The 13690-nt window shown below is 45.5% G+C and overlaps 1 protein-coding gene across 1 annotated transcript; it reads right to left on the reverse strand.

The window, feature by feature from the left end:
- Window positions 1-4824: 4824 nt before the first annotated feature.
- On the reverse strand, window positions 4825-13103 carry KCNA1 (potassium voltage-gated channel subfamily A member 1). Its single transcript, XM_053557639.1, has 2 exons — window positions 12520-13103; window positions 4825-12151 (listed from the first exon to the last, which is right to left on the reverse strand). The coding sequence occupies exon 2, from the start codon at window positions 11635-11637 to the stop codon at window positions 10150-10152; it is 1488 nt and encodes a 495-aa protein (XP_053413614.1). The 5' UTR covers window positions 11638-12151; window positions 12520-13103; the 3' UTR covers window positions 4825-10149.
- Window positions 13104-13690: the final 587 nt, after the last annotated feature.

Here is a 13690-nt window from a genome sequence, read left to right on the forward strand (position 1 = left end):
AGTCACTGTAATAACCATGGGTCATTAATGAGTGAATTGATATACTGAAAACTGCTCAACAGGAAGGCAAGGTTTCAAATCTCTTCAATGTCAGCCCATTTCTCTCTGTTTTTCTTAAACCAGAGACTTGAAAGTCATCCTGACCAAACTTTTCCCCTTCTAGAAGATAAACATCATTGTTCTCATTTTACCCTTCATACTCATGTTGCAAACTCTTGAGAATAGTAATAAGGTCAAGTATTGGACATTTATGTGCCAAAAAAATAAAAAACAAAACAAACAACTTTGCTCTTGTTTTCTATCCAGTGAATGTCTTAGGTTTAACACATTTTGCCCTCATTCACAACTTGGAAATTCTTGCAGTGGACAAACACTCTTCTTTCACCACACTAATCATTTTTTGTTTTTTTTTTAAGACAGGGTTTCACTACATGTTGCCCTTGGTAGAGTGCCATGGCATCACAGCTCATGGCAACCTCAAACTCTTGGGCTTAAGTGATTATCTTGCCTCAGCCTCCCAAGTAGCTGGGACTACAGTCACCCCACACAATGCCTGGCTATGTTTTTGTTGTCGTTGTAGTTGTCTGCTGGCAAGCCCCAGGCTGGGTTGGAACCCACCAGCCCTGGTGCATGTGGCCAGCACCCTAGCTGCTGAGCTATAAGTGCCGATCCACACTAATCAATTTTTATGTGATAAAGTTAAATTATTTTGGTTTTTGAATTACCAATACTGTGATTCAATGATGTTTACTCGCCCATTAAGGGCGAGCATTATTTCATAAATGCCAAACAATGAGATCTTCACACTGAGGAAATATGACAGCTATTCTGTCTTCACTAAAAATGTCCTTTAACCATAAGCTAATATACTACAAACTTCCAAAAACAAAAGTGAGCAGTCCGTCTTTCAATGCTGACATGTGCACAACTTTCTCTAAGATTCAAAGACATTTTGTCTGTTAATAAAGGGGGAACACCCATGCATTTAGTCTCAGAAAGTTTCCCTTTGAAACTCACAGAAGTCAAAATTACTTCTTTTCTGAAGTGATGATATATACATGAATAATGATAATACATGAAATGCAAAAATAAAAGCCAATCATCACTATAGAGGTGATTGAAGTATTTTGGACTTCCAACGACTCTTAATTCACTATATTGAGGGATACAATTTTTAAATAAAAGTTAGATTTGGCCCTGAACTCAAAATGTAATTATCTTAAGTCCCTACTCACTGATCATTCCCTGATTTCAATTATGAAAAAATAAATTTCAACCAGAATTAGTTTCTCTGGAAACATTACCAAAATGTATTTAATGTTCAGCATTTGAAACACATTGAGAGTATATTATCTGTGGCAGCAAGAATGGACATATCACAAAAAACCTATTTTTAAAAATCAGCAATAGGTTCAAGAACTCGATCTAGCCCCTGAACATTATCCTCTAGAAAAATGTTTTAAGAGCTAAAGATTCTAATACTCAACTCCTTAATTACAGTAAAATTCCTTAAGAAAAGCAGGCAAAATTTTATTGCTATTTACAACCAGTTTTAAGAAGGAAGGGCTAGACCACTGTGGTGATATTATAATTTTATAAGCATCTTTGTAGTATAAGCTATTAAAAAAAGACTATATTGACTCATACATGCTTGTGAGCACTGTTTAATTTTTAGCAAGGATGGTTAAGAATAGATTTTTATACATATTTATAAAATATCTCTCAGACAAGCATATGAGAAAACTTCTCAAACAACATCTTGCTTTATTTTTCAATATTCACAGGTGGAGGGGGAAAAAGTCAAATCAAGTAATATTTTGCACTTAGGGGAAACGAGATGATCAGAAGTGATATAATATTAAAGACATCATCTGTTTACTTAGCTGATTGCATGACACACTTTACCCTTGATATTTGGGGTCTAAAGATGTGAACTAGTCTAGGTATCACAGAACATGGGAGAAACAAGACGAGAAATAGTGCTCTGGCATCCTGAGAGGCTCTGCACACCTGGGGCTTCATGCAGAATGTACTGATGATTCCCACTGAAAACAGCTCAACCCCCAAGTCTTCAAATTCCACCATTATGCAATTAATCTTTGGAATTAAGCATCTGATCTCTACAGTCTTCCTTTAAAATGTAGCTCCCTGTACCGCTCTTCCCCAGAGAGGAATGACCCATTGGCCTCCTCCATTCTTCCCTTCATCCTTAAAATTAATAACATATCTATAAATATCTCACATGAATCCAACATGTTAGAATTTGCCAAACATGTGGGCCTATATTATCTCAATTAATCCACACAACCTTATGAGGTCTTAATAGTATTTCCATTTTTAAAATGAGCATTTTTAAAGTCTCAAAGAGGTGAAATGTCTACACAAAGCCCCCAGGTCTGTCTTTAACATGTGACATTGCACTTTCCAACATTTGATTAGTTCAGTCAATTTTCAGAGGCCCTACCATGCCCCAATACTGGACCAGGGAGTCATCAATAAACCCAGCCCTGCTCCCTTCACCAGCAACGTGGGGCAGATCCCTGTACCTATAAAATAAGGAGACCAACATCAGCCCAATCCAACTCACCAAGGAGAACAAAGCAATATAACCAACGCGAACATGAAGACTGCAGAGAGGGCTGTCCACCCTGGAAGGGATGCTATGAGGACCTTACCGGAAATGATAACTTAAAAAAATAGCTTCAAATGAAAAGCAAAGGGTTGCTGGTGATTCTAAACATGGGATGATAGAGGGAGCACTGCCAAGGGGTGAGGAAGGCAGTAACAGCAAGACCAACCTCATTCCACACATTACAATTAAGTCTAAGGCCCTCCCTGGGTAAAGATCTCCAGAGCACATCACTTTGTTAACTAACACATCTCCGGTGCCTGGCACAAAGCCCAAGTTAGGGCAGGGCCAAGCAAAAATACTGTAGGATAAAAATACAGATAAAAGGAGACTAAAGTTTCAGACCTAAAAGCCAGGGTTCAAGCCTGCACGAAACCACCAAATGTAAAGGGCTCAGAATTCAAACCTTTTCTTATACCAAGTAACAAGGTAGGGGGTTAAGGGGATCAATTCTAAGATTAGAATTTGCCAAACGTGTGGGCCTATATGATCTCATTTAATCCGCACAACCTTATGAGGTCTTATAGTGTTTCCATTTTACAAACGAGCAAATGAAAGTCTCAAAGAGGTGAAATGCCTACACAAAGTCCCCACTCTTTAAGATGTGACATTGCACTCCCCAACATTTGATTCATAAGAATCAGTTCTAAGATTCCTTTTGCTTTCCTGTTACATTTTTATATGTCTAAAATTGCAGTAAAGCCATGCAACGGCAGGTCATAACTCAATGGTCTTTCTTATGAGTGTATCAGATAACATGCGTCTTACAGTTGACAGTATCTTAATTATAGGATGTTTTGAATGATCTGTTTTCAAGCCAGTTCAAAGGGCTTCTTTCCAGTTCTGCAGCTTGACGGTGCTTTGTCTCATGTGCACAGGCCTTTGCAGCCAGTCACCTCTGCTCAGTCTGGGGGCTGGCCCTCCCTCCACACCCAAGCCTGGTCAGCACTCAGAAACCTGCACTGCCTGTGCTAGGCGGCTTCCCCACACCACAGCACAGTGGCTGGGGTCGGATTGCACCTGCTCTCTGTTCTCCCTTAAAAATGATGAGTTGGTTTTAAAACTCTGTAACAACAAAGCTTCCAGTTATAGCCCTAACCCTGGCAGCTACCTTGGTTAAACCTGCTTCTGCTTCAAGAATCACCCTTGAAGCTGTGAATGTCTTGGCTTGGGCACCACTACATTGCTGTGGCTCTGGCTCTGTCCTACCTTCTCTGTGACAGCTTAGCCTGGCCTGGTTTATTAATTAATTAATTTATTTTTCCTGGCCACAACAGAAAATTCATGGGCAGCCTGCCCAACCTCATCATCTACCTTCAGTCACAATTTCTATAGCAAAAGCAAGATACATCTCTGAATCTTAGAACCTGAACCTTATCACAGTGCAATACATTTCTGTGATGACACACCAGTCTGGGGCATTTGGCATGGAACAGATACCTTGTCATGAAGCATGCCACCCTGGTTGCTCTGACATCAAAGAGTTTGTGTAAAATGGGATATTCGCAAGGAAGAAAAGAGAAGACCTAAGTCTCAGGAACCATCAAAAGGAAATGTACCCATGAGTCATTCAAAAAAAAAAAAACACACACAGGAAGAAAGAAATATGAGCCATACGTAGAACGATAAGGAAAACGTCTATGTAAAAAACACCTAGGACCACATTGTTTTCCGTGTCATAATCATTTCTGATACCATGTTGTAACTATCTAGTTATTTGATGCATGGCACAGCCTTGTTACACACACACCACACACACATACAACACGCACAATTATCCTTCCTGCAAAGCTTCTAAGTCTGTGAATGAAAAAATACAGTTTCAAATAAAAAACAATTTAAGCGAATATAACCAATTACTTTGCTCCCCCTTGAGCCTCGTTTCTTTTTTTCTTTTCAAAGCTTGATCATTCCCTCCCCCCACTCCCTACCCACTCACAGGCCAAATTCCAAGAGCATCTACTTGGTATTTTAGCTGAGACCAAGCTATGAATTGATCCTCAGAATTTAACCCCCATGTATTTCCTTGAACAGCAGAAACCATCCATATGTTCCAGAGGAAACAAGACTGACTTATGATCTTATCTTGAAATCATCATGTTATTTAAAGAGACCCCACAGCATAGGGGGTGAGGAAAAGGCCCCCCAAATACCAATGAAAGGAGAGACAAAGAACCAGTCAAGATAGTCTTTGATAAGATCCTTAAAAATTATCTTTAATTGATGCCAAATGTGAACAGATCATAAAGTGACAGAAGCAAGTAAAATTGCATAGATGAAAACTATGCGCATCAATTAGGGTCTCGATTCCTATTATAACATTCACTGTCCTTGACCTGACATATTGAACAGTAGGGGGGACGGGAAATGCACAGCAGGTGAAGATGAGACATATCCTTAACTCCAGGTGGAAGCAACTGGCAAACTCAAGAAATAAAATAGTACCTTTTCAGCTTAAATGATTTGTTGTCCTGATGGTGCACTTTAACTCAATTTTTATTCTTAACCTCAGTGATACTTTAATATTAGAGGTATGTCACATAGAGTTCATGCTGTCTACTTACAGCTGCTGCACAAACAGTCCCATTAACAGTGCGCTGGAGAGAAGAAAGGTGATTCTGCAAGTTTTGGAAAGGAGACAACTTTTGACCTGGAATATTTTGCAGAAGATTTTTTGTTTTGTTTTGTTTTGTTTCTTTCCTTACACCATTTCTTCTTCTGATTGTGGTACTAAATGTGTCTATACTCTTTGAAGTTCCCCATCATAAAAAGGAAACGCCTAGTTAGCTCTTAAATGAAAATTATTGTGACTATGGTTAATCTGCTTAAAGTTTATAGCCCTGAGGTCAGCAGGGCCTCACCCTTTACATACCCACTGGACTTCCCAAGAAAGCCCATGGTCATTTTGCCTGAGCAAAGAGACTGGCATTTGATCCCAAGGCTTCTGAATTTTACATCCATACCCTGAATGAGTTTGCACAGTGACCCAAGGTAATGGAACAATTTTGGTTAACAATTCAGCTCCTGTTTGCGTCTTTACAAAAATGGTAAGTAATGTACATTCTTTTAAGTTTACCTGAGTCATACTAGACATGTTCACAGATACCCTGAAATTCCATAATAGAAATATAAGTACTAATACACCGCATGGTAGTTGAGAAGTCACCTCCTGAGATCACAATTCAACTTGGGTTGTGTCTGACCTTAAAAATTTTAGTATGTTCCTTTGTCTTCTTTAAATGAACATAAACATCAAAAGACCTCATTCTTGCTGGGGAAGAAAGCTGGAAGATAACAAGGTTGTTTGGCGGTTTATATTCTTTCTAACAATTCTATACTATGGATGGTTACCACCCACCAATTCTCACCACTCCCAGGAATAAGTCATTCCTGGAAGAAAATGGGGAACTGCCTTCTGCTAATGTTCTCTTTCTCCTTGCTAGTCAATTTAACCAACCAAACGAGGAATTAAAACTTAACGTTGTTAACGAGCGTGTGTTTCGAGGTCTCCTATAATCAAACAAGGGGGGATCAGGAAATTATTTTTGCTGATGTCTAGATGGTAACTAATTTGAAAAATGTGTAACTATACACAACAAGAAGAAGGATCTTTATGGACTAAACCAAATTTCAACTTAAAAAAATGTATTCCTCCTTTGCCATTTCCATGTGTTTTTTTTTTTTTTTTTATTCTCAAGTGAATCAAGACTGTGAAGCCATCTGTGCTTCAGCTTTCCACAGTGGAGTCTAAACCTGCCATACAATTGCATTTTAGGGAAATGACTGTCCACTGGCCACAATCTTGGAGATCTTGCTATTGGTTTACCTGATTTCGCTAGGCTAACCCACTAACATATTCCCAATGAACTGATTTCACTGATGATCAGAACTCAAGTCCCAAGGGCAAGCGAGGGGAGTTGTACACAGATGTGGAAGGGGGGATGCAAAAACAGAAACCTATCCTGGCTGAGGTCTGTCTTCTATAAATCTGAGGACAGAGGAAATGAATGTCTTTGGTCTCTCTGATTCAGATCACATCAGAGATTTTGGGATGGCTAACAGCACAACCCTTCCACTGCCACCCTATTGAACTAGGGCCCCAATACACTGGAAGAGCTGAGTGGTGGCTACCAGCAGGTCAGAAGACTTCTCCCTCTGGAGAAAACACATATTCAGGGACACGAGCCATGAACGCTCAATATCTAGGAAGGGGAAGAAAAGGTAAAAAGCCTGACAAAATAAACATGAGATAAAGATAGTCATCCCATAATAGGCAGTTTTGTTAAGTGCACCGTCAGGTCTACAAAGACATTTCAGCACGTTGCAGTGCGGAGGGGGAGAGCTTTGTGGAACGTCGCATGCCTATGCTACACAGATAATCCCTGTGCTCGGATCGCGCTGAAGTCATTGCAATGAACTACAGAGGAGCTAAGCAGAATTCATTTTCCGCACACCACCCCAAACTCGTAAGCCCACCTTGTCCCCATCCCAGGCTGACAGGTTCACCACATGCAGCGCTGTTTTCTATTTCACATGCAGAAGAATCAACCAGTCCGGGGTGTGACTATGGAAGTGTACCAAGGAGCCATAGTCAGTCTTGGTCCCAGTTTCTCATCCTCCAGCCATCCATCCCACAGGGCTGAGTGGATTATTGCTGTTGATAGAGTGCAGCGTTTCAAGTTCTGTGTGTCCTCAAACCTCAAAGTTGAAATAAAAGATCAAGATATCCCCGAGGACTTGGGGGGAGGTTGGCGATTGTTTCTCAACCAGGGACTTCTAAGCAAGTAGGAGAGGGGTTGCCAGGTTGAGTTAAGGTTCAGACGAGGAGACATCACATGGACGGGTTTAATGCCCTGTAATCAGATGCTGTGCAGTTCTCAGCCCCTCACCTTCCACCCCATGCGTAGCTTCACCTCACAGAGTCACAGAAGTCACACAGGAAGGTGAAATAATCGCCTTCTTTCTTTCCATCGAGTCAGCCCACCTGGGTGTAACTCCAGTTTCTAGGCTGATTGCCTCACTGCTAGTTGTAGGATAGGGTAGGGAAAAAGGGATGGAAGTAATAGGGAAAATTCTGGAAAAAGCAGAGCAGGAATGTCAGAGAGGCAGCAGCATGCGGCTGCATGCTAAGTGCGGAATGAAGATTCCCCCTCAAGGTCCTTAACAAAGCTGGGGGTACTTCTCCATTGGTGGAGAGCTGCCGAGCTGGGGCTACAGTGGCCCGTGTTCTGAGGCTCTCCTTCAGCTGGACACGGGGTCCCCGCATTCTCCAGGCTGGGTGACACTGGGGCAGCAGAAGTTAGATGCTCAGCCTGTGAAGTGACTGCCAGGTGGGAGGATCATAGGAGCATCAAAGAAAGTATCTGAAAGGTATGGGCCTAGAGGAAGGCCTAGGAACAGTTACCATGGACTGAGTGTTCCCACATCCACAACAGTGCCTGAAACGCTCACAGACTATCAAAGAGATTTGCAAAGTGCTGTTGTTAACAAAGGAAGAAGAAGGACATGTGTCAGGAATTCTACTCTGGACCTGAGGAAGCCTTGCTTGTCCAGAGTGGCCCTTGATAGAACACAGAATTGCTGAAAGTTTATCTTGGCCTCTGGTGGAAAAGAGGAAAAACGAGCTCAATGGGTTATGTCCAGTTCAAAGATGGCTCTCAGTTCACATCCAGTGTCAGGATACCAAAGGGACCAAGTCCAGTGGATGGCTAGAGAGACAGCACACTCCTGGATCTCTCCTCTCCAGGGCTTAGGTCTTCTCACAGTGGTGAAATGAAAGAGTGAGGATGGAAAAAAGAAAAAGAAAAATGTCTGTGCCCCAACCCTTCCCCCCTTTTGTTACCTAACTTCTCAGCTGTGTGTGGAGGCACTTTCTGCAGTTCACTGTGGGTACAGGATAAAGGCACTAAGCAACTATTAAATCAATTGGTTGAGTTTCCTAGGGGAGCCTTGAGGGGAGGGCCAAAATCACTACAGACTTCAAATCATGACTGCAAAAAAAAAAAAATCAGCTCTGCTTTGGATGCATACAGTAGATAAACGTTTTCATTTACATCCTAAGAATGCACCAAAAAACATGCAGTTTTGCACCTTTTTTTGTTTGTTTTGCTTGTGTTTATCTTCAACCAGAAAGAGTATTTTTTCTTAGGTGTTGCTATATATACCTAGATAATTTGTTTAGTTTTTCATGTAGCTTCCCTTTAAGGAATGGGCATATTGGTCCTCTCTTTCTGCCTACACCTGCACAAAATCCTGACATTTCCCTGAGCAAAGGCAGGAAAATTGACTGAGTGCCCCCCACCCCCACCCCCCATTATTTCTGTTGGGCCTTTCATCCCACAGACTTGTAATTTTTATTATTTTTAATTTTACAGTACTGAAATCATGCATTACTTAATTCAAGGTACATCTTAATCAAAGAGGCCATAATGCTGAATAAGAGTACATGCTTTGAGCTCCAAAAAGTTATAGTTCCCATCTGACTAACATATGCACTTAAATACAGTACTTTATTTACTAATAAAATAGTTAATAAATGGAGGAGTGCACTTTTGGTGAATGCAAATGAAAAAGGATCTATTTTCAGAGGAGTCAATTTCAACTTAAGCTTATCCCCTATTGTCTGGGTCATGCGATTGTGAAAGAAATGTTATCTGATTCAAACATGCTTACATTTAACTCCATTTGTGCTCTCTTGCAATAAGGAGGCTAAGGTTTTACATCCAGTTCTGAAGGCCAGGGGTCAGGGTGCAGGCCTGGTAAGAAAAGACCTGTATTTGGCTCCTCTGCAGTTGAGAGAACTTAGCAGCACTGCAGATGAATCAATTCATTTAATTCAGTTATTTTTCTAAGATTAGGAGAATGGGGCAGAGGAGAAATCTCTACAGATCAGGACCAGTATTTGATTTAGAAGGTGCTTTGTGAACCTGTCTTAAGTGATTTTGGGTTTGTTTTTTTTTTCACACCTTATAATATACAGCTCAGTTGATCAAAATAAAAATAATTGTTCATTGCCCATTTTGGCTGGTATGTCATGTTTCATATACTACATCTGATGCACTGTCTTAGATGCCTTGTGCAGTCTGCAAAGATTTTATATTGGAGTCCCATGCAAATTTTAATTTTATATTTCTAAACCGTCATTTGGTTTTTAGTTGTAAAAAACGTTAAAGAAGCCAAAGGATTAAAAATGTTTCAGTATAGGGAAGGATAGGATTCTTATTTTCCTAGACTAGTTCACGGACTGAATATATTTTAAGCCAGTTTTAGAAAATACTCTCTTTTCCCATTTTTTTAATAAAATGAAAATAGTTTCTTTTTTCACAGATCTTGAAAGCTTCTGGTCCACCACCCCCAGAATCCACAATGCCACAACGCATTGACAGTTAAATAGAGCATTCAAAGACCATTTAGTAAAGTATCTACAAAGCGTGACGTGAGTCACTAGGTTTTTTTTGTGTTAAGTCTTTCTGAGCCGCTAGGTGAGACTTTTAGTTTGTCTGCTTGCTTGCTGTTCTGTTTTAAACATCGGTCAGCAGCTTGCTCTTATTAACGCAGTTTTGGTTAGCTGTGGTGCAATTGCCAGTCCTGATATTGGCCTGTCTATAATGGGCTATGCTATTATTCACATCCTCTTCAATCTCCATGTACTCAGACTTGCTCATAGTAGAGGAACTGTGACGACTGAGCTCACTGTCAGAGGCTAAGTTAGGGGAACTAACGTGGAGCAACTGAGCCTGCTCTTCCCCCTCAGTTTCTCGGTGGTAGAAATAGTTGAAATTGGACACAATGACAGGTACGGGCAGGGCAATTGTCAGCACACCAGCGATGGCACACAAGGAGCCCACGATCTTGCCTCCAATTGTCACAGGGTACATGTCACCGTATCCTACAGTGGTCATGGACACCACCGCCCACCAGAAAGCATCGGGGATACTGGAGAAGTGCGACTCAGCCTCTTCCGCCTCGGCAAAGTACACTGCGCTAGAAAACAGGATGACCCCGATGAAGAGGAAAAAGATGAGCAGCCCTAGCTCTCTCATGCTAGCTTTGAGGGTCTGGCCCAGGATCTGGAGGCCCTTAGAGTGGCGGGAGAGCTTGAAGATTCTAAAGACCCTTACCAAACGGATGACCCTGAGGATGGCCAGCGAGGTGGCCTGCTCGCCCTTCTGGTTCCCTTCCTGCTCAGCTATCTCGGTGCCCAGGGTGATGAAATAAGGGATGATGGCCACAATGTCGATGAAGTTCATGATGTTTTTGAAGAAGTCCGTCTTGCTGGGGCAGGAGAAGAAGCGCACCACCAGCTCAAAGGAGAACCAGATGATGCACAGCGTCTCCACGATGAAGAAGGGGTCGGTGAAGATGTTGTTGTTGTAGACGACCGTGGCGTTGTCGACGCGGTGGACGGTGCCCGTGAAGTCCTTGTCGTCCTTCAGCTCGGGGAGCGTCTCCAGGCAAAAGATGACGATGGAGATGAGGATGACCATGACCGACACGATGGCGATGACCCGGGCGGGCCCGGAGCTCTCCGGGTACTCGAAGAGCAGCCACACCTGGCGCTGGTATTCCTTCTCGGGCAGGGGGCGCTCCTCCTCCTTGATGAAGCCCTCGTCCTCCCGGAACTTCTCCATGGCCTCCTCGCCCAACTCGTAAAATTTGATCTCCTCGGAGAACATGTCCAGGGGCACGTTGACCGGCCTCCGCAGGCGGCCCCCCGACTGGTAGTAGTAGAGGATGGCGTCGAAGCTGGGCCGGTTGCGGTCGAAGAAGTACTCGTTCCGCAGGGGGTCGAAGTAGCGCATGCGTTTCTTAGGGTTGCCCAGCAGCGTGTTGGGGAACTGCGCCAGGGTCTTGAGCTGCGTCTCGAAGCGCAGCCCGGAGATGTTGATCACCACGCGTTCGCAGCACTCGTGGTCCTCGTGGTCGGCCGGCCGCGGGTAGCTGCCATCCTGGGGGTGGCCCGGGGTGGCCGAAGCCTCGTCCACGTTCTCCCCAGACATCACCGTCATGGTGGAAGCCGGGGGCAAGGGTGGGAGGCCAGGTGAGAGTCCGAGCTGGGAAGAAGCGAGGGACCAGGGGTGGGGGGGACCCGAGCGCCCCCCCCACCGGAGGGCTAGCCTCCCCCACGCTCGGAGGGAGGGGCTTCAAAGCCAGCAGGTCGGGAGATGGGCGACTTCGCTTCTTGTCGCCTTCCCCTCCACCCTGCCTTTGACTCAATTTGGAATCCCCCTCGCTCGAGGGGGCCGGCTGCAGCTTTTTGCCAAGGGTTGGGTTTGGGGTTTTGCCTTTTGCTTTTGGGTATTTCTTCCTGCTTCCAGGTGCCTTAACGCAGCGGCGTTCTAGCGGACCGGGCAGTCACTTCGGGGGGTGCCCTGGCCTTCCCTCCCCTCCTTGAGCCCTCCTAGGACCAGGTGCAGCGCCAGTTCAGCACCTGCCACCCCCTGTGCTTCTCCTCGGCTCTCCCCCCTCCTACCCCTCTTCGCCTGCCGCCTTCTAAGCTCCCACCAGGGCGATCGATGGACGCTGCAGAGAAATAGAAAGTGATAAGGGGGTAGAAAATCAGAAGCATTCCTATGGGACGGACATCTGAGACACCAAGAACGCAGACCTCTGTCTTTTTTTAGAAAGGACTGGACGCTTACTAGGGTTATCACACACACACGGACAGACACACACGCAGACACCCGAAATCCAAGTTTGGGGCTCTTCCACCCCACTTTTCCCAATGCCCAACAGCCGATCTGTTTACAACTTCGTTGAACTAGAGATCGGTAAAGCGCCGAGAGACGCTGAGGGAGCTCCAAGTCCCGAGCAGCACCCTGGACCCCCGGCCTCCCCAACCCCGTCACCCCAACCCCCGCTTCTGCAGCCTGAACTGCGGAGCCCCCTACCTGGTCGACCGGCTTGGCGCAGGGGCAGTGCTGAGTCGGCGGAGAGCCGAAGTCGGAATGCGGCAGGTCGCCCTTGCAGCACCGGGGCAGGAGCGGCCGCCGCCGCAGTAGCAGCATCCGAGAGGCACCGGGCAAACTCGCCTCCCTGGTCCGCTCGTCCGACGCCTCTCTCAGGTGGACAATCGCTGTACTGAGCAGCTACCGCGGAAATGTTCGTTCCCTACCCCCATTCTCACCGGTTGCCAGAAACCTGGAGATGTGGTCCACGCTCCGATGCCGGGAGTTCCGGAGGACTCCGGGCGGAAAAGCAAAATGCCACCCTCTCCCGACGCTCCGAAGCAAATGACGATAAACAGCCCTCTCGCCCCCTCCTAACACTGTGGGAGCCCTTGATTCGATCCCCAAGGAGGCGGGCGGACAAAACCGTGGATCTACATGGCTCTGCAGTCCCCTCTGCTCTCTGCACCCCAGCGTGGACCTCGCCGAGGCTCCGCGGCGCGCCGGGAGCCTTCAAGAGCTCCTAGTCCGGCAGGGTGCGAGCGGCTGCGGGTCCGCTCGGTCCATTTCTGGGCGCTGCAAGATCAGCAGAAACCTGAGAAAGCGCCCGGAATACCGAGCAGCGATTGGCCCACCAGGGCGTGGGTTGGGGAGGGTGGGGGAGGGCAGGAGAGAGGAGGTAGATGGAAAATATGTGGGGGTGGTTTGGAAGAGGGGGGTTGTCATTCAACTCCCACCCTTGCCAGCACAGCTTTTTCCTCTCCTACTAGAAAAGCAGACCACCAACTCTACTTCCCTGGTGGCCCGCAGCCACGCCCACGCACGCTCCCCGGCGGCGCGCGACCTTCCCCGGGAATTTCACATTGGAAATGGTCAGGTCCGACGCAATGCAGGCGGTGCTGTTTCTGGCAAAACCGCCGGGATAGGTTTGTGTTTGTGCAGTCCCACAGAACCTCTTCGCACCGCTCTGGGCGCCCTCCTTCCAAGGGGGCTCTCTGCGGGGCCCACTCTGCCTGTCCCCTCCCGCGGGACTCGGACAGATGCCGACTTCGGGTAGAGCGCTGCGGTTGAGAATCGCTGGGTTCGTTACAGCCAGTGTTACTGGGAGGTGGTGGTACTAACAGCCTGTCCCTCTTTAACCTACCACAGGAGTTGAAGTTTTCTTACAATCAGA

This window comes from Nycticebus coucang, chromosome 12 (genome assembly GCF_027406575.1).
Source record: "Nycticebus coucang isolate mNycCou1 chromosome 12, mNycCou1.pri, whole genome shotgun sequence".
Lineage (NCBI taxonomy): Eukaryota > Metazoa > Chordata > Mammalia > Primates > Lorisidae > Nycticebus > Nycticebus coucang.

Bases quoted from the DNA above. Each gene is read 5' to 3' on its own strand.
- KCNA1 (XM_053557639.1), bottom strand. From the start codon at position 11,637: ATGACGGTGATGTCTGGGGAGAACGTGGACGAGGCTTCGGCCACCCCG.